Source organism: Gekko japonicus, unplaced genomic scaffold (genome assembly GCF_001447785.1).
Source record: "Gekko japonicus isolate JY-2015 unplaced genomic scaffold, Gekko_japonicus_V1.1 scaffold188, whole genome shotgun sequence".
Taxonomy (NCBI): Eukaryota; Metazoa; Chordata; class Lepidosauria; order Squamata; family Gekkonidae; genus Gekko; species Gekko japonicus.
The window spans coordinates 1051648-1073242 of record NW_015163098.1 but is presented as its reverse complement, the minus strand read 5'-3'; the positions used below and the strand labels follow the sequence as shown (position 1 = coordinate 1073242).

The window sequence follows — 21595 nt, the reverse complement described above, 5'->3', positions numbered from 1 at the left end:
GGGATCTAGTCCATGGGGTCGCGAAGAGTCGGACTCGACTGTGCGACTGAACAACAAATGCAGGTACTAAACTGTTCCTATTTTCTCTCTAAACTTCCTTAAATACTTGGCTGCTGTTAATGTAGGGGCCAGTACAAAATTAGCAACTCTGCAGTCCATAAACAGGTTAGAACTAGACCATCATTACAGATTTTGCTATAACAAGTACTAGGTGCTCTGTTATGGAAAAATACCTTTATCTGAAAAACACCTTGTTAACATGGTGAGAGCAAATTCAGTAGGACCAGAACATTCCATTCCAGGGCCAGATAAAGGCATGTCAAGGCCCTAAACACAGCCACTTTTAAGAGGTCTCAATGCATTACCCAAAACATGGTATTTTAGTAATTTTTGATTATGATTTTGTACTCATCCTGCATAATCTGATCTCCCAAACTGCAGCTAGCGTTGCCAACCTCCAGATAGTACCTGGAGCTCTCCCCCTATTACAGTTGATCTCCAGATGAGTAAGATCAGACCCCTTGAAGAAAATGGCTCGTCAGAGGATAGACCCTATGGCATTATACCCTGCAGAGGTCCTTCCCCTCTGCAAACCCCACCCTCCTCAGGCTCCACCCCCAAAATCTCGAGGTATCTCCCTACCTAGAGCTGGCAACCCTAGCTGGAGTTTATTTAGTCGGTACATCAATCTAGCAATTTTTTTCAGCCTGTCTTTCAAAAAATAATAAAAGCATTCCTGATATAGCAAGGGAGACTGGAAATTGACCGATGCGCGTGAAATATGTAAACAGCTGCCACTCTGAGGGAACGCTGGAACATTTTAGACGCGGAGGGGAGGGAGAGCCGCTCTTGGGAAAAAGAACACTCGTATCCCCAGAACTCTGAGGCCGCTGCCTAGGAAAGTGAGGGGCGGCCTTTCGAAGAGGAGGAGGAGGGGGGAAGCTGTGCTAGCACCGCCCCCTCCCGCACTGTGGGAAACTATAAGCACCTTCGAGGGAAGCCTGCCTGTACGGGAAGGTTGCGCGCGCCTTCAGTACGCACGGGGTGGTTGCAGGACTCCTGGGAAAGCCGTTTCGTGGGAATACTCAGGTAAGGAAAGTGCGGGCGGAGCCTTCTCTGCCTGCCTGGCTGAGCAACTTTCCCATCTAGCCCCGGCTGAGCTATCGTGAGCTCTTCTATGGAATGCTTAATCTTGTTCGAAAAGGGCGTTGAACGTTTGAGGATGAGGAATCTCCTCCTTTCTTCTCTTCCGCGCCTCTCTTTTCAGAAGTGTTGCATTCTAAAAACCGGAGATTGTTGGGTTAAAGCTTCTCGGGCGGCGGCGAATAGATGTTAAATCCTGAAACCGTGCTTCCGGATAACTTTTGCATGTATATGGGTACTGTGGTGAAAGAGTAAGAATGTGCAGGGGAAAGAAACTCTGTACTCGCTCAAAGGTGCTTGATACTCCCATCCAGTGCTCCCTCTAAGCTGTGGAGTCTTGTGAGCAAAAATGCTACTTCCTGAGCTACTGGCATTAAACTTGTGAGCGAGCGATTTGGCTGCTGCATAAATTAGTTTGCTCTGGAGCCATCTTTTCTGAGCGAAGACAAACGTGTGAGCTGGAGGCTAAAAAACCATGACCTAGCTCACACTAATTTAGCTTAGAGGGAGCACTGCTCACGTCCTTCTGGGTTGCAGGGCTTTAAATTTAACCTTCGTATCTGAGGGTGAGTTCAGGACTTAACTGTCAAGAATTCTGGAGTAGCTGCTTGAATCTAGGCGCTTCCTCTGCAAGTTTTAAAGAAAAGAAAAAAAAGACAACTTCTCAGTATGGTAGATAGTGCTTCTCTGTGGTTTGCAGAGAGCCCACCAGTGGCTTTGCTTTTTAGTTCTGGTACTGCAAGGATGCTAGACATCTTTTCAGATGACCAACTTTTATCTCAGCTTCTCTGTTTTTCTCCTTAAGATGTGACATTGTTTTTATTGGCCAAGGTAGGCAGTCATTTTTCAGGTGGGAAGGAATTGCTGGCTTAAAAGAATAACAGCCAAGTAGTGTGGTGTGTGGGAAGCCAAAAAAAGGGCAAAAAGCTAACTGGTAAAGAGATATAAAACTTGTTGGAAAGCAAAGGGGAATGTTAAAGTAATAAGGAAAACTTCTTGCCTCTTTACGGTTCTGAAGTTCAGTGATATTATTGCATCACTAAATATCCTTGCCTTCCCTCATTTTTCTCATCCATAAATATGAAGGTTAATTCTAGAGCCTTGACTCAGAGAAATACAGGCCCCTGCCACACGGGCAGGAAACTGCAGAGGAGAAGTGTGGCTGTTTGCCCCGGGGCAAACTAACATGCAGTAAAGCGATCAGACCTACTGTGGAGGTACTGTGGAGGTTCCATGGCAAGGGAGAGGTGCCGATCACAACACACGCCTGCGCGCAATGAAGAAGCGCGCGGCGCGGCGAACTGGTTTTCTTTTTTTGTGTACACTACGAATGCGCATGCTCCGTTGGGTGCGTGTGCGCATCCACGGAGACGTGGGGGGAAAAAAACCCTTTTCCGCAAGGGGACATGGGCGGGCGCCGGATACCACCGGAAACGCGATCAGACGCCCGCCCTTGCCCCGCAGTTTCTGGAAACTAGTACCTCCAAGGTACTAGTTTTTTGCTGCGCGTTTTCGGCAGGAAGCCTCAGTTGTGCCACGGAAGCACTACGCTTCCCAGATGTGCTGGTGAGATTGCGACCGGAAACTCCGCTTGTCTTCCGTATCTCTTGCGTGGCTAATGTTGCGTGTGACCGCAGCCACAATGTGTCTTTGAGTGTGTATAGAGTTCCTTTCCCCTATGAAGTCACTTCAATAATATCATTGATAACTAATACCACTGGGGGTCCTAACTCAAGGAAAGTGATCATTTAGCTAGGATGGTACAGGTCGGAATGGACACTGTCTTGAGACTTTTGTGGTCCACCTGTGTTTTAACTTCTATAGCATAGAAGGTGGGCCCTTGGCACTAATTTAAAATGGAAAAGAGAGGAGGTAGGATTTTTTTTGCTATGTATCCCTGTATCAGTGTTCCTTCTAAGCTGAGTTAGTGTGATCTAGCTCACAGTTTTTTAGCTTCCAGTTCACACATTTTTGTCTTAAGTCAGGATGGGTGGCTCCAGAGCAAACTTAATTTATGTAGTAGCCAAATTGCTTGCTCATAACTTTAATGCCAGTAGCTCACAAAGTAGAATTTTTGCTTACAAGGCTCCACAGCTTAGAGGGTGCATTGCCCTGTAGTACTGCTATGGTTGACTGTGTGTATGTTTAATAATCTCTTGGTGGTTTCCATTTCTTATACTGTAAACTGATCTTTAAATAGACTGGATTAATTAGAAGAAGTTCAGGTACTTGCCATAACCCCTTTGATAGAAGGCCAGTTGCTTATGCCTTACAGGTGATCTGAGTTTACTATCTTGCTTGCTAACAATGCCTTGAGCCTAAACTTAGATGGTGATGGCTATTTCTAGAGTGCTGTAGTTATTATTTGCCTAGGAAATCTTTACAGCTGAATGCAGGTCAGTGAAGCCAGTTTCCTTGTTAGAAGATGAAACAGTTGCTGGGGAAAAATCCGTTTGGGAAGGTGGCCCTGAAGACTTTTTATTTCACAGTGTCTGGGAATATGGCATTTTATTTCAGTTATTTTAAAATACCCTTTAGCTCTTCTTCCCTTGTTGAAGCCTGAGGGACTTTAATAGCAAATCAATTAAAAGCAGCTTATAAAAAAATTAAAGTAACAGTACACAAAAATGAAATTGCCATGTTTAGAATGTCAGCCCTGATGACCAAATATTTTGTAGAAACTGAACACAAATGCCCATTGAAATAAAATTTTACAGCCCTCCTAAAAGCCAGCAATGATTAGATCCTATGGACCTATATAGAGCTCATTCCACAGTTGTGGGGCAGCTGCGAAGAGGAAACTAGTGGGTCATGGCCAGCACTGCACCTCTGATGCAGGCTTCCATTAACAGTTTTGCCTCTGAAGAGTGCAGCTAGTATTCCTGCTTATAAAAGGAGAGAAGGCCCTTGAGATACAGGGGTCCCAGGTCATAAAGGGATGAAGTTTCTGAGTGGTCTCCAATAGCATATACCCCCCACCCACATACAGCATATTGAGAGATGTAAAATTAATAGAAATTTTGAAGCCACAGGGGAAGTAACAGAAATTTTGGGGGAAATTGAAATATATGCAAGACTTACTTTCCTGTCAGACCCGAACTACTTTCGCTAGTTTAACATTAAACGCATCATTTAGAACTTGGTGAGCATATAAAATTGTAGTATTTGGTTTACCTATGGAATTTAAAAGTATACATGAATCACATGGCATTCAGGTATGAAAAATTAAAACTGAAGGTAGGAAACAAATTCTGTAATAAAAATGTGTTATTTGAACAGACACAATAGGTAGGGCTACCAGCATTATTTAGATATTGAGTTAAGCTTCATAACATTGAAAACACTGAAATCACTGAAATCTTTATTGATGGGTTATCATAAAACATTTTAGCATATCAATTGTTTCCAGCATTAAAATATAGAATGTTTATGTCTACCATATGCATAGGAATGATCATCTAATGCTGTAGATTACCTCGCATAAAAATTGTTGTACTCTACATTTTGAGTAAAACCCCATCTTTTGTTTCACTAATTCCAAAAGGGAGGGGGGAAATCTAGGGAGTTATTTTCAGGTCCCTGAAATTGCCCAATTTTTCCACTGGAAAAATGGAAATAGTCTTTAAACTATTTCATGCTAGACATTTTGAATGGGAAAACCCTTAATGCGTTTACTCATTCTAAGAAAAAAATACTTCATGGGATCTTTTTCAGTGTACCTTGAAATTTATGAGTTTTTCTGCTGGGAAACAGAAACCCAGACCTTGGGTGGTGGGGGACAGAAACAAATGTTTTCTGTATCTTTCCATTTCTTCTCAGGCCTTCACATCTCTAAGTATGTTACTGTTATGCAGTCTAGAGATGGTTTGACCTGCACAGTCTAGGAGGGGATAGTGAGCTCTGACTCTGAAAAATGAAAAAAGTTTTCTTAGCTATGGCTACCATATGTATTGGCTCTTAGCCTGCTAGTAACGTCTCCATGCCATCAAGTAAAGGCAAATCCATCTCCTCCAGCATCTCAGCCTTACAAACCAGCAACACCTCCATCTTGTCTGGATGTACATTTGGAATATGCATGTTGGTTGCATGCCTGAGAGGTAAATTGGCCCAATATATTCTGCTTTCTGCAAACCCATTATGAGCCGTAATTGTGTGAGAATCTTTTGCAGAACGGCAGTTGTTCCCCCACTTTCAGGGGGGGAAATGCAAACATATGTCATAGTGTTTTTAGAGTTACCTTCTTAAAGTTCTTTCTGCTACAAGAAAATCCTTTATTCCATTCCCCAAGTTAATTTATATTACCATTTAGTGAACAGGTTCTGTCATGAAGAACTTGTAACACTGAGGATGGAAAATCTAATGCTGTTGTAACTCTTATCTTCAGGACTCTACTTTTGGCTTCCTTGTACCTTATTCATACAACTGGTTCTACAGCCTAGTTATGCCATCGAATATTTCTCTGCTCTGAATGGACCACTGTGACAGCTGATAGGTGCTCCTGTTGTTAAAAACATTTCTCACCTCTACAGTGGTAAAGTCCCATAGGTACTTGTTTGAATGGGAATGGCAGTCAGTGCAGACAGAAACCCCTAGTTCATGTTGTCATGGCTTAAGCCCATGGATGACTTCTTGTGCAGTGGGAAGGAACGCTACCAATCTACGCCTTGAAATGCCTGTTCAAGAGGGTGAAGATGGCCCTGCATGTTGGATTTCTCTAGCTATAAGAGCCATTGACGTTGCTAGCAGACCAGAAGTGCTTGAGGTCTTTCAAACAGAGCATGGTTACACAAACAACATAGCTGAATAGAGAACTGCTTTGTTATTGTATGCCTGGAACTATGGAATCATTTAGGTTATATATGCAAAACCTGATGGCATGAGATTTACATGGTATAAAACCTGGGCCTCATTACCCAGTTTTGAACTAGCACACCAAAGAGAGTTTCACTTTGTCCATCTTCTTCGTGTGTGACTATACAGTGCAAAATTGAATATTATATTTCTGGGCAAATGCAAAATTTAAGTCAGCATTCTTTAAAATACTTTTCACCCCTTTTAAAGTGCAAATAGCTGAGCAGAGGGTGGGGCAGCTGATTTTGGGGCAACTGATTTTAAAAGCTAACCCAAGTATTTTATGGAAGAAGAGCAATGTCTGTTTAAGCCAGGCATGGCAAAAATTGGAGCCTTCATTAGCCAGAGAGGTCATAGCTTGCATTTCCTTTGCCTTTCTTCTGAGATTAATTTTTTAACTTGAAGGTTAAGTGGTGGAATGTGACTTAGATATAAATGCAAGTTGGTGGATGGGTCACTTAAAGTGCTTCCAACTTTGCCTTACTGATCCATCTGGCTCACCCGTTGCATTTGTAAGAGCTGAAGCATAATGATGGTAATTGCTTGCCAGAAGCATAGGTGTATTCTTGGGGGGGAGAGATCAAGAGAATTCTGATAAAAACATCTGGCAAAGGTTTAGTGCCATCCTGTGTTGCTCTTAAATACACCATGGGCATGCTTGTACAAGCATATGACAGTTCATCAGGGAAGAAAATAGAAAATTAAATCTCATATCCAAGGCAGAGATGGCTTACTGTAGTAACCCAAAACTGTAACGCCGAATATATTTATTTGTTGTAGTTGTAAAACTCCAGCACAAAACCAAGCAGTAATATCCTGGTGTTGTAATGAGCTTTGATTTACTCCCCTCCATTAAGATCTCTAGATGTGAGTAGATGTACAATTGTCCATTTGAGCAATTTTTCTCAAAATGGTTCTTGTTATTTAAAACTGTAATGTGAAGAACAGTGACCCCGGAAGATAGGATGTGTTTTATGAGTTGCTCTGTTTTAGAAGCACCACATTGCAGAGAACCTCTTGGCCCACACTGACGCCACTTGATTCCTGTTTACATGCAAAGGTATTGGTGAAGCAAGGAAAGACTTATGTGAAGTTCAGACCAGATTTCTTGTTCAGATCTTTTAAAAAGATTGCATCCCATTGTTTAGTTATTCCTTGCTGTTCTCCCCAGTGGGGGACCCAAAGCAGCTTCCAGCACTGCACTTTCTCTTCCTCCCATTTTATCCATGGTAGCCACCCTAATCATATATCATATTAACTATATGGCTCTACCATCCTGACTGGAAAGCACCTCTGCATTTGCCTGGTATATGCTGGGTTAGAAGAAAGGAGATAAGGATTTTGGCTTCTCTCTGTATGGCTGCTGAGAACCAGGACAGGCCCCCAGTCACACTAGCCAAAATAATAGGGTTGCCAGCCTCCAGGTGGGGCCTGGAGCTCTCCCACTTTTACAACTGATCTCCAACTGACAGAGATCAGCTCCCCTGATTATTATAAATCAGGGGAGAAAGCAGATAGTGAGAATCCCCCCCCCCCGGTAAAGAAAATAGGTTCCCTAAAATGTATTGTCTGTTTGAACATTCGGTTCAGGCTTCAAGTGCGGCCTGCTTGTGGGTTAGGGTTGCCAGCCTCCAGGTGGGGCCTGGAGATCTCCCGCTTTCTCAACTGATCTCCAGCTGACAGATCAGCTCCCCTGGAGAAAATGGCTGCTTTCAAGGGTGGACTCTATGGCATTGTACCATGCTGAGGCCCCTCCCCAAGCTCTGCCCTCTCCCGGATCCACCCCCAAAGTCTCCAGGTATTTTCCAACCCAGATCTGGCAACCCTACAAAATAAATGCAAATATTATATAAAAATTGTTCCTGGCTTTATGGGCTTAGTTCTGCTATCTCCCCTGTGGCTTTTTTTTTTTTTTTTTTGGTCTTCTCTACAAATGGATTGGTAAAAGAGGAAAGTTCGATATGATCTTATTCATTGCTCTTCTCCCACACCCAGGCTCTTGTGCACTTGTCAAAAATAGTGGCTGGAGGACATGGTATAAGGATAGCTTCTCTCTCTCTGTATAGTGCTGTATGACCATTGTGCAGATTTGTGGGCCTGTGTAAGTATACTGAATTGTAGATTTGGCACATGTTCATGAACGCATGCAAACATTTACCAGTGCTAGCCTGTTACTGCTGCTTATGTATAATTGGAAGTTGATAAGTCTCTAACTAGAGTGCTGTAATGCTGAGGGTTAGCTCTGAGGAATAATCTTTCCTGTAAAATATGGAAAAATTCGTAATATCAAGACGTCAGGAGAAACTTGGATTTCAAAATAGGTATGAAGGGATGTGTAAAATACTGTATGTAGTAAAAACCTTGTATATAGTAAAACCACCCTGAACCCTGCCTGGTGGGGAAAGGAGCTTGGGATAAAAATTGAATAAACAAACAAACAAATAAAATGCTAAGGTCATTGATATAAGATGCTTTCTAAGTAAGGAACAAAGGAAGAAAACTTCTTCTTGAGAGAGGATGCTATAAAATAGGAAAGAATATTTACACAGCAGAGATTTTTGGAAAAGGAATGCAGTCTGTGTCCCTCTCAGAGTCCTGTTTGCTATGATTGATATCAGCTGTTGCACTGTGGTGCAGCCAAGCCCTTGGATAAATGTAATGCAATCTCAACATTTAGACTCCAGTGGTGCCAAGAATGACAAAATAATAGTAGTGCATGTCATAGAAGGCATTTTCCCCAACTTGAGTACTTGATTCTTCTAAAGCATGGAAAATCAGTGTTAAATTATTGGGAATCTTCAAGGCATGTGCTAAGTAGTTTAATGTTGCTATCCAGAATTGAGCTATGAAATCATCCATGTGTGTCAGAGCAGAAAGTATATTAAGTGTTGTTTAGAGAATGCCCTAAAATGTCCTGATTTGGGTTGCTCACTTAATTCCTGGAATTAATGGTTTAGCAGCAGCTACTGCTCTGTTTAGAGCCCTTGTTTTAAAAGATTTACTAGATTAGCCATAATGGCTTAATTGAATTTGGGTACAATTGTCTAAGCTTGCAGGGCTGTTCTGTAGGTAAGACTCTGTCAAGCTTTTACACACAAAGGAGCTGGCTGTTGGTGTAAGTGCAGTGAGGCAGGGAACAGTTCATTAAGACTTGGAGCATATTTTGCATGATAACCTGGCTACTCTTTTCCACGCTAGTCTGGGCAGCCTTGCATGTCAAGCAGCAGCTCTAGGAAATGACCTGCTCAGTATGATCTGATGCATCTTGGAGCTTAGGAGATCATGGAAGCAGTTGCAGCTCAGTGGAGATTGTGATTGTGTTGCTTACATGAATGGATTATTGGTCTTGGACAATCACTATGAGTTATTCCAAAGCAGCATGGATATTTTATAATTGCTTTTGTCATGTGGACAGATGTCATGCTTTTTGACTTCAATTGAGAAAGATGTTGCACCATTCTAGCTTTTTTAAAAAAAAGGTTGAAAGGGAGAGAAGCATCTGTGGAAGGCAATATCTTCAATGAAATATCATGTGGTTGGCACAAATCCTGGGTACAGCCTTTCCAGTGAAAGCAGTATCTGATGTTTATGAATTGCTTTCTGTTTCCAAGAAGAAATTAGTGATTGTGTGGCAAAAGACTGCTGCCAGTAGGTCCTTATATGTGCACTGCAGCTAGAACTGGGAATTTAAGGTACATCAAATACATAAAAACAAAATATCAGTAGTTAGGAAGAACACTAGTTGCCCTTAACATTCTTAAAGGTAATATGAAATTGTGAACAGGTCTGAAAAAAATAGAATTCTAAAAATCTTGTGAATGGCCTCTGAACCTTACAATGATAATCTTTCCCACCTTACTAAATAATATATTTTAAATTCCAGCCCTGTAGAGACAGCAAATGGGTGAACAAGACTGAAGACATGGGTGAACAAGACATATCAGTGGCTCAAAGGGGTCATTAATCTAATTTCTAGCAATGGCTCTTGTATGTATTGGACAGTATTGCAGTAGCCTGTAGTTAAACTGGTGAACTTGTTGCTCCACTTCTAGTAATCTAAAGAAAGTCCCCTCACCGTAAAATCAACGGCCAGATTGAACCCCTGGACCTAGAAGCATGAAATTCGGGGAGAGCACTCCTACCATGATGTAGATGCTCACTAAGAAGGTTTTTTTTAGAAATTCGACCCCTAAGGGGGTCAAAATGGGTAAAATGTGCTTCCCCCATTGCTTCTTATGTGGCTTCCGGGCTACTGCCTCCTTGCACCCCCCTCTCTCTGACTGGTCAGCTGCAGAGCTCAGTATTCTGAGTAAAAACAGTTATAGAAGACCGCAGAGAGCTAACGACAGTTGAGGAAATCAGGAATGGCCAGCCACCTGCGAGGTACAGCAATGCTGCTGGCCCAGCCTCCCTGATGGCTTCAAATATGCTCCCCCTACACCTAACAGGCAGCTGTCTCTCAGGTGTAGCAGCGGGTGCAGGGTGCTTGAAGCCTTTAGGGAGTCCACCCCAGCAGTAACGCCTTAGCAATCCTGCTGGCCCAGCCTCCACAATGGCTTGTAATACCCCTCCCCCCTACACTGGACAGGCAGCTGCCTGTCAGGTGTAGGAGGGGGAGTGGGATGCTTACAGCTGTTGGGGAGGCTTGCTCAGCAGGATTGTCTTAGCACTGCTGCTGGCGCATACTCCCTAATGCCTTTTAACACAACCCCCCCCCCCCTTATACCAGACAGGCGGGTGTTTGTCAGGTGCAGGAGCAGGGCCAGAGTACTTTAATCCATCAGGAAGGCTGCCTGTTAGCCACACTCACACCCATTATGGAAATATACCCGAAATTTGTATAAAAGTGGTTTTCTGTGTCAGGTTATTTAACTTCTTACAATGTGGGTTCTGGAAAATTGGTTCATATGAACTTGCTTAATATCTGATTGCTTGGATGTTGTTTTGAATGTGTATATGTCCCACTTCTTAAATGTGACATAAATGAGAAGCATTTTTGTAAAAAAATAAAATAAGAGTGGCCTGCACTAAAAAAAAAAAAATCAATGCCCAGGCCAAATCCCTGCACCAAGAAACCCAAAATAAGGGGAGTGCATTCCTACCATGACATCAGCCTCCACTACGAAGAGGTTTCTGAGCAACACAACCTCTAATTGGGTAGAAAAGGGGCAAAATGTGTTCTCCCAATTGTTTTCTATGTGCCCGGCAGGCTGCTGCCTCCTTGTCCAGCCCCCTCAATTGCTCAACTGTGTAGCTCAGAGTTCTGAGGTAAAACCTGCCTGCTTGCACCCACCTCCCTCTGATTGTTCAGCTGTGGATCTGAGTATAGGTAAAAACGCAATGTAGGTTAAAAAAAATGAGGTAAAAACACAGTTAAAAGAGACTGTTGACAATTGAAGACAGTTACAGAAATCAGCAATTCAAGACTCCTGAATAGACATTTCTCATAACAGCCAGCATGGTAATCACAGAGAGGTCCTTCAATGTGTGTGTGGGAGGAGCAGGATGTATGTCTCACTTCATTTTTTACACTACAATCTTCTCCATTAGAATTCCTACAACAAATGTTACATTTCAAACTTCACATCATCAGTATTATAACTGGATTTACGGAACTTAAATACTGTAGCAAAGCATGGTAGTTTATAGATTAGAAAATGTTTCTGTGGCCATACATAATTGGCTGACTTCTGCTAGAAGACACACTGGTTAAAGATTTAACTAATAGTTTGTTATGTACGTGGGCCGCCACCAGGGGTCCACAGCTAAAGCAGGAGCTTGGTCCCCATACACAAAGGGGACCTAGGATCCTAGTCCACCTCGAGTCCACCAGTAGCACCCTTGGCCGGAAATTCAAACCTTCCTATGGGGACAGAGGTGTGCCAGGTGGAGTGTATATAGTTGGCCTTGCAGGGCCGTTTTTCCTTGTCTCGTTGTGAAGTACAATAAACACGACTGAACGCATGTCGTAGTCTGAGTTCTCCATGCGTCGAACCCAGTACTTTTCATAATTCTTTCCCAAGCCCATCTGCTTCTCCTTCCTCAGATGAGTGTATTGTAATAAAGTTCTCTCTTCATATTCTGTTGCCTCTTATTGGTGGGTGCGGAACACAAGGGAATTGCAAGATTGTGCTCCATTGCTGATGGATGAGGGAAGAGGATGCTTGAAGGAATAAACCATTTGGTGTCATTCCTTGACTCTTAACATTTAATCCCTCTGCTAATGGAAACTAGCAGAAGGGTGGCAGAAGATGTTAAGAGTATAGACTTTGCAATTCATTGTGCATGCTCTAGGGAGTGTGAAATCTTTATAACTTTCAGTCTCTTTCATTTTAATACTGTCTGTCATTGCAGTCAGTAGATACCCTAATCCTGCATGTTCTGTATCTATTATCTATAGGATGCCTCTGTTAAAGTTTGAGAATCACTGCATAATGAGTAAAGATCTGATCTCTTAATGGGTGTGGTTAAGGCTTTCCTTGGTTTACAGGGCCCTCTGGGTTACAATCCTAGCTGTAAGGGAAGTCCTACAAAAAGAAAATTCTATTGGATATCTAATCCAATTTAATTATGTTCTTTTAGGCTCTTAGTTTTGGCAGCTGCTCTGCAAACACACAACCTGTACCTCATTGCTAACTGTCAGCATCTCTTATGTAGGCTCAGAATGCCAAACTGGGGAGGTGGCAACAAATGTGGTGCCTGTGGCAGAACGGTGTACCATGCGGAAGAAGTTCAGTGTGATGGGAGGAGTTTCCACAGATGCTGCTTTCTCTGTAGTAAGTATTGCTATAGCTCTTGTAACAGCCGTATTGAGGTCCATTGCTAAGGTCTTGCTCTTACCAAATAATATGGTACGGATTGGAAGCAGCAGGAAAAATGTAGCTACAAGAGTAGCCAAGATACTCAAAGTTGCCCTAAGCTGGAAGCTAGGAATGTCACATTAGAAAAGCTTTGTCTCCATTTTGGCTAATGACCACGACCAGCAGAGAGATACCCTTGGTTTTGTTGGGGAAGACCAGGTGCTTTCCTATACTACTCTCAAGATATGTTTCTCCATCATTTCATTGTGGCTCAGTGGGACTTGCAATTCAAATTTAAAAATACATAGGATACAATGAAACCCCAGATAACCCCCACCCCACCCCAAATGACAGCAGCTCATACCCCATTAAAATCACTAGTGAATGAAGTGGTGCTTTGGAGCTTTCTAAACATAGCCTCTCCTTGGGCCACTTGTTCCGTGAGATGAGAGGAGCACTGTAGGAAAAGGCATGGGCCCTGGTACATGAAGAGGGTTATGAAAAGGTTCTCAAGGCAGCTTGAAATGCTGATAGTATACATGGCAATGGGTAGTGAAGCCTGTTTGGTCACAGGAAGCCCATTCAGATCAGAAGCGGCTTTCTTTCCTTTGAAGGAGCTTCTAGAAGAACCAAGCCATTTCTGATGAGCAAGACCCTTTAACACTCTTGTGTAGCACTGAGACAAATAGAAAGTTTAGCGATGACAGCCTTCTGAGACTTCCAACAGAAGCCCCTCCATCTCCCTCTTTCAAAACAGGATGCTTTTGTTTCTCCCTTGGCACTGGCGAATGTGCATTTCAGCTGCCTTGCTGATTAGAATGTTCTTATTTTCTGAAATACATTAACAAAATGCAAAGATCAATCTGTCAAAAACATAGTATCATGATGGCAGTCAAAATACCAATCTTCACACTGTAAATCATTCCAGCAGTTAACATTTAAAAACATTTAGTTAGAAAAATTATTCCATTGTTGGCTCTCTGCCTCACTTGTACCCAAAAAGTTAATTCAATTATTTGGTTGATTTTCTAGTTCAGCATAATGGAGCCAAAATTCTGTTAGGCTTTTGGCATCAGGGACTGTAGACTAGCTCACATGAGTCCAGTCCAAGTGATTATTTTTCAGCCTAACAGCTTATTGAAGCACTGAATTTTGTTTTAAAAGCTTGTTCATTAGAGGACACTGAACAAAGAAACCTGTCAAATAATAGATCGCTTTATGCTTTGCTAAAGATCAATGCTTTTGTGATAGCAAAAATGCAGACTGTAGCTTAACCCAAGCTCATACCTTGAAGTAACTAGATGGCCAAGTGGGTTTTTATGGGAGAAACTAAAATCTCCTGTCACACCTTTCTGAAAACCGGCTCATTGCTGTTAATGTTGAACCACAATGGGACAGGAGGCTTTACTTTGTGAGGAATAGGAATAATGAGAAATAACATCAAAGAATTTATAAAATTAAGAAGGGTGCTAAGATTCACTTAGTTGTATCTGATCTGGAGACTGAAATAAGGTGCAATTCTAAGCATACTTATTAGGGAGTAAGTTCCATTGAATTAAGTATACATGCTTAGGGTTGCTCTAATTATGCTTAAGTGCAAAGGCTTGGAGGATATACAGGCTCAGTTATGATGGAATCCAGTTTTGAAATTGTGTAAATTGTAAGCTGCTTGGAGACTCCTTAAGCTAGAGAAAAGTGAGATACAAAAACCAACTCTTCTACTTCTACTTGTGCTAGCAGACATGGGATCATGTTATCACAAAAAAGGCATTCTGAAAGGGCATTCATGGACATGGTAGGGATTGCTAAGCACAACCAAAAACTGTGGAGCATTTCTTCTACCTCTGTTTCTTAAATACATATAGTATAGTGTCAACTTCCAGAAAGCTGTAGATGCAGATTATTAGCAGCATTCTAGGATATGGATTTCAGCTGGATAAATTGCTGGCTTTCTCTCAGTCTCCCCCTCCCACAAGTACTAGTAGCTGTCTGATAGAAGGCTTATTCTACCACCCCCTCCATTTCTAGATATTTTTCTTTTTCTCAGTAAAAATGGACTGAGGAACTGCTGCATAATTAAACATGTTGGCACTAATATAAGTGCATATTCAATGTGAATTTTAAAAGTACAAGGGGGAGGGGAATTGCTAACCTCAATTCCTGGGTTTGTTGCAGCCTTGCTAATTAAATTGCATCAGGCTTCCAGTCTGTAAATGTCAGAGCCATGAAAGGGTGGGTGTGGCACATCCTTCATGAAGTAAAAAATATAGTTCACTAATTCAAAAGAAACAGCCCATTCTTTAAATTCGCAACAGCCCTCCACGGTTTGTTAAAAAAACAACAACAACCCACAGGGAAGAGAACTGAGCACATCTGGCACTTGATGTTCCGGTCCTGATAGCCAGGCAACTGTAAAAGCCACTTTTGAAAAAGCAAGTTATCTTTTTTCCCCCCCACAGTGGTCTGCAGGAAAAACTTAGACAGCACAACAGTAGCCATTCATGATGGAGAGGTATATTGCAAGTCTTGCTATGGAAAGAAGTATGGTCCCAAAGGCTATGGCTATGGCCAAGGAGCAGGCACTCTGAATATGGACAGAGGGGAAAGGCTGGGTATCAAGCATGATAAGTAAGTACACCTTGTTGTCATTTCCACCGCAACAAACTATTTGATCCCCTGCAGAAAATACCCAACCTGTAGGCTTTTAAACAGTGTGTTCCTCTCTGACCTGTCTTAGGCTTTGTTGCTAGTTTTATTTGCATCCAATCTCCCTAGACACAATCAGTGGCATGACCTTCACCCTCGGAATCTTAGTGACTTAAGGCTCTTCAGAGGGCTAGCGTCTGCAGGAAATAACTCAATGCCTTGTACTCTGAGTGCTTTTATATTTCCCAGGGTGGTTTCAGAAATTAGTGACTAAACAGCCTTATGATGCAACTGCGCCGGTAAATTCAGATGACTGTTTCAAACAAGAAATCAAGTAAGCTCACTCCTTGATCAAGATTATCAACTGAGTGCAAGGGTTGGGAAAAACAGGGGTTCCACTTACCTGTAACCCTTGTTCATCATGTGGTCTTCTGTGCAGGCACACATGGGACTGCATTTCTGTAGGCCAGCCACCGGGAGGAGCTAGCAAGCTCTTAATAGAATTTTCCAGCATCCCAAGAATGCTCCCCCTTCCTGCAGTCATTAACTTCTGAAACCACCTTGGGACTTGCACAGAAGCCATGAAGATGAACAGTGTCTTTACTGTGCGGTTCAAATTTGAGACCAAGCAAAGTTGATTGGGCTTAAAGAATTGGAATGTAAAGCTCTTGTGCTCAGGATGAGTTGAGTACTGAAGTTGTGTAGTCTGGATTGTGCAGAAGTTATACTTCATTGGTAGGACACTTTCTCATAAACACAACTTGAGAGGCTTGGCAATAGCAATTACTTTGTGCAACATATACATGGTACCAAGTCACTGAAATTAGTGATCAATATGTCAGACTACTGATTACTGGAACTGGGGATCAGTAATTCAGACTTGCACTGACCTGGACCACCTCTGCTATACCAACCTCAGAAGTTAAGCTGGGTCAGCCCTGGTAAGTACTTGGATGGGAGTCCACCAAGGAAGTCTAAGGCAAAGGCAGACAATGGCAAACCACTTCTGAATGCCTCTGCCATAGAAGCCTGAATGGGTTGCCATAAATTGCCTATGACTTGACAGATTAAGGCTAGATGTTTTCTTCTCAGTGAGTTTGGTTGTCGAACAGAAGTAGGGGAATCTACATGACTTCAGATTTACTGACAGAATGCTCTTCTCCTGTTTAGCTAAATAGAAGGTCTTGATTTATAGAGAAGATCTCTAGTTTCAAGAACTCGTTGCCTAGCTCAAGATGCTACCAGTACTGTTGAACAGCATTTGCATGATTATGCTATGAGTAATTTTCTGTTTTTAATATTAAGGAAGATGATAGGTCCCTGAATACATGAAGTGCCCATAACAGTTGAAATATTCGTTTGTATATGGTGGGTGGGGAGGTAATGACGGCAGATCTCCCAAAGCAATAAACTGAGAATGGGTGGAATGGTGGTGCAGGTAGCAGAACACCTTAAAGGTAAGTCTTCTACTCTAGGTTTTAATGACTGCTTCATAGTGAAACATGTACAAAGCTAGTGTAGTGGAATGCTTACTAAGGTGCAATCTTTTTTATATTAGTGCACCTTCTCATCGACCTGCAACAAGTCCAAATACTTCAAAGTTTGCCCAGAAATTTGGAGGAGCAGAGAAGTGTTCCAGGTGTGGTGACTCTGTGTATGCAGCAGAGAAAGTAATAGGGGCTGGAAAGGTAAGATGACATCTAGGTGCAAATACCTTTCCAAGCAACACTAACCTTGCTTGGGTTAGTTCATGATGGGTAGTGGTTTTTACTTCTAATAGGGATGCATAGATTTAAATTTGCTTGCCATCTCATCAGAAGTATGCCAACAAGTCTGTTTGAGAAGCAGAAGATAACCGGTCTGGAAATAGTGGCCAGTTGAATCCAGTGTGTTATACTTTTTGTACTGCTGTGGCACACTGGCTTTTACTGATGTCAGTAGGAAAACATGGCCTCTGTGAAGACTGGCAAAATGAAATACTTCTCAACTGAAGGCCTAGTTTCTAGTTCTGTTTCTGTGTATATATCTGCATACACATATGTAAAATAAAAATGAAACAATGTTTGGGAGTTTCTGGTGCCATGTAGAAACCTAAAATAACTGTGTTCTCTTTAGCCTTGGCATAAAAACTGTTTCCGATGTGCCAAGTGTGGGAAAAGCCTGGAGTCAACAACTCTGACAGAGAAGGAGGGAGAAATCTATTGCAAAGGTAAGAGGGGGCAGGAATTGAACGGGTCCTTGTGCAAAGTGATGGGCTTTTGATGAAGGAAGGAAATGGGGTGGCCAAACAGTCTGAAGACTTTCAGGAAATTGTCTGACTTTTAATTGCTATATCTATATACCGTTTGCCAAGTGTGACCCCTATCTGAGATTACCAAAACCCACGGATGGGGGCACACTTACTCCAAACAAGTTTTTCTGCAAACTTGTGTGTCCTCCTACGTTTGCAGAAAAATCTGAAATGTTTAAAAAGATACATTGTGGGTTTTAAATCCCCCCCCCCCGCATCAAGCAAGTGGAGAAGGGCCCAGCAGTGGCAGCAGTAGCAGAGTCCAGGAGCTGCTGGCAGGCCTGGCCCCTGCAGAGCCTAAGCTCAGGGCAGCCCCAGCCCCAGGCCACCACTGCCTGCTCTGGGTAGGCTCCAAGGGAGTAGCACCAGATGGCAAGGGGGGGGGGGATGGGAGCCGTTCCAGCCTGACCCGGCAGTGGCAGCAGAGGATCCCGGGCTCATCCCCCCCAGGAGTCTCCTACCCCCCACTAGGGAATTGGCAGTGATGGGGGAGGGATTCCCCCCCACACACCATTATTGCAGGTCCCCGCTTGTCTATACTAATAGCCAAGTCAGTCAAATCTTTGGATACTTAAATCTGTTAACTGGAACTGTGAACAAGCAGGACAGATCTTTCTACAAACCTGAAAAGGGCTCCAGGTTTGCAGAAAAATGTAAAATAGAAAAAAAAATGTATTGTTTTTTTTTAAAAAAAAACCTCAAATGACAAAGGGGGAGTGCCTGTAGGTTTAAGCAAGGGATTCACTCAGTGGCTGTTGCTAGGCAACCACAGTATTCCAGGCTTCAGTTTCTGTCAGTAAGAAGGCAGGGGGCAGGGCCCTTTCCAGGCTTATTTTGGTGATTAAGGGATAACTCATAGGGGCCAGGCCTGGCTAGGGTTGCCAGCTCAGGTTGGGAACATTCTGGAGATTTTATGGTGGAGACTAAGGAAGGCAGGGTTTGGGGAGGGGAGAGGCCTCCGCCAAATATATTCCTGTAAGAGTCTACCCTCCAAAGCAGTAATTTTCCCCAGGGAGACAGATAATGTCATCTGGAATTCCGTTGTAATTCTGGGAGATCTCCAAGTCCCACTTGGAGGTTGGCTGGCAGCAACCATTTGGATGACTTGATACCACCTGACCTACATGGCTCAACTAGGCCTGGCTGCTTGCTCCTGTTCAGCAGCAGTCACCCTATGAAAGCCAGTGTGAAGTAGCAGTTAGAGCTTCAGAGTAGATTCTGGGAGACCCAGGTTCAAATCCCTATCTTGCTATGGAAGCTCACTGGGTGATTTTGTTCCAGTCACATAATTTGAGACTAATCTACCTTACAGGGCTGTTGTGCGGATAAAAAGGAGGGGAGAATAATATAAGCTGCTTTGGTCCCCACTATGGAGCAAAGTGGGGGTATGTATGAAGTAAATAAATAATAAATATCACTGAAGATGGTAGGCAGATAAAAGGTTAGTTGGTGAATGACTGAGAAGGACAGAATGAGGCAGGGAATGGAGAGAAGATACGGGGTTGAGAGGAGGAGGGAAAGAAGAATTAGTGTGGGGAGGAAAACAAAGTGCTCCACAACATATACTTGAGAGTTATCTACCATGCAAGTGGGCTGGTAACGCAACTGGGCCACAGTTTTCCTAGGCAGAGGTAGAAGACAGGCAGATGAAAGGTTGTCTGTTGGGGGGGAAGGAGATAGGGTTACCAACTCCTGGCTAGGAAATACCTAGAGAATTGGGGGGGGGAACCTGGGGAATGTGGGGTTTGAGGAGGGGAGGGACCTCAGAAGGGTAGAATGCCATAGTCTCCACCCTCCAAAGCAGCCATTTCCTCCAGGGTAACTAGGGTTGCCAGCTTCCAGGAAAGGGCTGGAGATTACCCAGAATGACAACTGATCTCCAGATGACAGATCAATTTCCCTAGAGAAAATGGTTGCTTTGAAGTGTGGATTTTATGGCATCATGCCCTGCTGAGGTCACTTCCCTCCCCAAATCTCACCCTCCCAAGGCTCCATCCCCAAATCTCCAGGAATTTCCCAATCTGGAGCTGGCATCCCTAAGGGGGAGCTGATCTCTGTAGTTGGGAGACCTGTTGTGATTCCAAGAGATCTCCAGGTTCCACTTGGAGGCTGGCAATCCTAAAGGAGAGAAGGAAGGAGGGAAAGGGGAGAACCTATGGGGGCTTTCAGGAAAGGGAGAGAGGAAATAACGAGAGGGAGGGTGAAATGAGATGCCTTTTGCAAGTCCTTATGGGTTTCTGCTTGTCTATATACTAATAGCCAAGGTGGCTAAATCTGAGGATACTTAAATCCAGTGACTGGAGCTGTGAAACAGGCAAGATGGATCTTTCTACAAACCTGAAAAATGCCTCAGGTTTGCAGAAAAATCTGATATCTAAACAAAATGCATGGGGTGTGTGTGTGTGTGTTAAAAAAGAACCAGAATGATAAAAGGAGTGCCTGTAGTTTTGAGAAACAAAAGCCCTCATTGGCAGTTACTAGGAACTACAGTATTCTGGGGTCAGTTTTTTTTAGTAAAAGGCAGCAATGACATTGCATTGGAGATGTTGCCCCGCCCCGCCCCCCCAGCTGGTGCCAGGTAAGGACCTAGCAACCTTACTATCTCCTTGGACTACAACTGATCTCTAGGCGACAGATCAGTTCCCCTGGAGAAAATAGCTGCTTTGGAAGGTGGGCTCTATATGGCATTATGCCCCACCAAAGTCCCTCACCTCCCCAGCCCCTGTCCTTTTCAGACTCCACCCCCAAAATCTCCAGGGATTTCCCAACCTGGAGCTTGCAGTGCTAGAGGAGAATGATGTAAGTTGCCATGCCAATGCTGTGGACAAAGGTGGGGTATAAATGAAGTAAATAACAAATATATAACTGAAGATGGGAGGCAGATAAAAGGTAGATTGGTGAATGGATGAGAAGAGAGAATGAGGCAGGGAAAGGGCAGAGGATATGGGGGTTGCCAGGAGGAGGGAAAATGAAATAATATAGGGAAGGGGATACAGGGGGAAATGCTGTACCCCCCCCCAGCCTTTAAGTATTCCCTGTCATGCAAGTGGGCCCGGTCCAGCAGCTGAGCCCCACAATGGGGCCTTAGTTTTCCTAGGCAGAAGCTGCAGGGGGGGCAGATAAAGGAAGGTTGGGTGGGAAGGAGAGGATGAAAAGGGGAGAGGTTGTGGGGACTTTCAGGGAGGGAAAGAGGAAACAGTGAGGAGGGGCAAATTAGATGCCCTCTTGCAAATCTTTGCAGGTTCTCACTTGTTTTAGTATAACCCTGCAAATGATATTTGGAAGGAAATTCATGAAAATAACACTCTCAAGAAATCAGATTGACTTGAAATTAAGAAGGCAGAGAAGAACTGATATTGATGTAGTCAATATATTTTTAATGATAGTGTATCCATATTTTATGACACCTCTGAATCCAATGCAATCTGTGCTCTTGGCCTTAGTTTAGAACAAATGCTAACTCTGAAAGACACAAATATTCTCTAATCTGCTCTTTTAGTACATGGCTTACTAAAACCGGCATGGGAGTATCAAGGAATTGATCTAATGGGCTTTTTTTTTAATCCTTGCAGGTTGTTACGCAAAGAACTTTGGTCCCAAAGGATTTGGCTATGGCCAGGGAGCTGGTGCTCTTGTTCATGCTCAATGAATTGCTAGCCCAACTGCATTGAGATGGTTCTGTAGTTTAAGATGCAGCTTAAATGTTACTGTGAAACTGAATCTAGTGTCTTATGCTTTTGTAGTTCTTTAAGTTCCCATGCGTTTTTTTTTTAACTTGTTTGGATTATTCTTGCAGTTAATTTCAATAAAGGTTTGTGTTTAGAGTGTGTGTGTGTGTTAAAAGGCTTGGTGAAGCTGGTTGATG

General features: G+C 43.1%; 1 protein-coding gene across 1 annotated transcript; it reads left to right on the top strand.

The window, feature by feature from the left end:
- Positions 1-1023: 1023 nt before the first annotated feature.
- Positions 1024-21486, top strand: CSRP2 (cysteine and glycine rich protein 2). The gene is made up of 6 exons (XM_015406664.1): positions 1024-1089; positions 12652-12770; positions 15254-15422; positions 16999-17128; positions 17556-17649; positions 21303-21486. Exons 2-6 carry the CDS (start codon positions 12659-12661, stop codon positions 21377-21379), a joined length of 582 nt encoding a protein of 193 aa, XP_015262150.1. The 5' UTR covers positions 1024-1089; positions 12652-12658; the 3' UTR covers positions 21380-21486.
- The last annotated feature ends 109 nt before the right edge of the window (positions 21487-21595 follow it).

What these genes read in the sequence shown, in the direction of transcription:
- CSRP2 (XM_015406664.1), top strand. Translation starts at nt 12,659, where the DNA reads ATGCCAAACTGGGGAGGTGGCAACAAATGTGGTGCCTGTGGCAGAACG. An exon ending in AAGTAATAGGGGCTGGAAAG is followed by an intron (nt 17,129 to 17,555) that starts GTAAGATGACAT and finishes TGTTCTCTTTAG; the next exon opens with CCTTGGCATAAAAACTGTTT. An exon ending in GGGAGAAATCTATTGCAAAG is followed by an intron (nt 17,650 to 21,302) that starts GTAAGAGGGGGC and finishes TAATCCTTGCAG; the next exon opens with GTTGTTACGCAAAGAACTTT.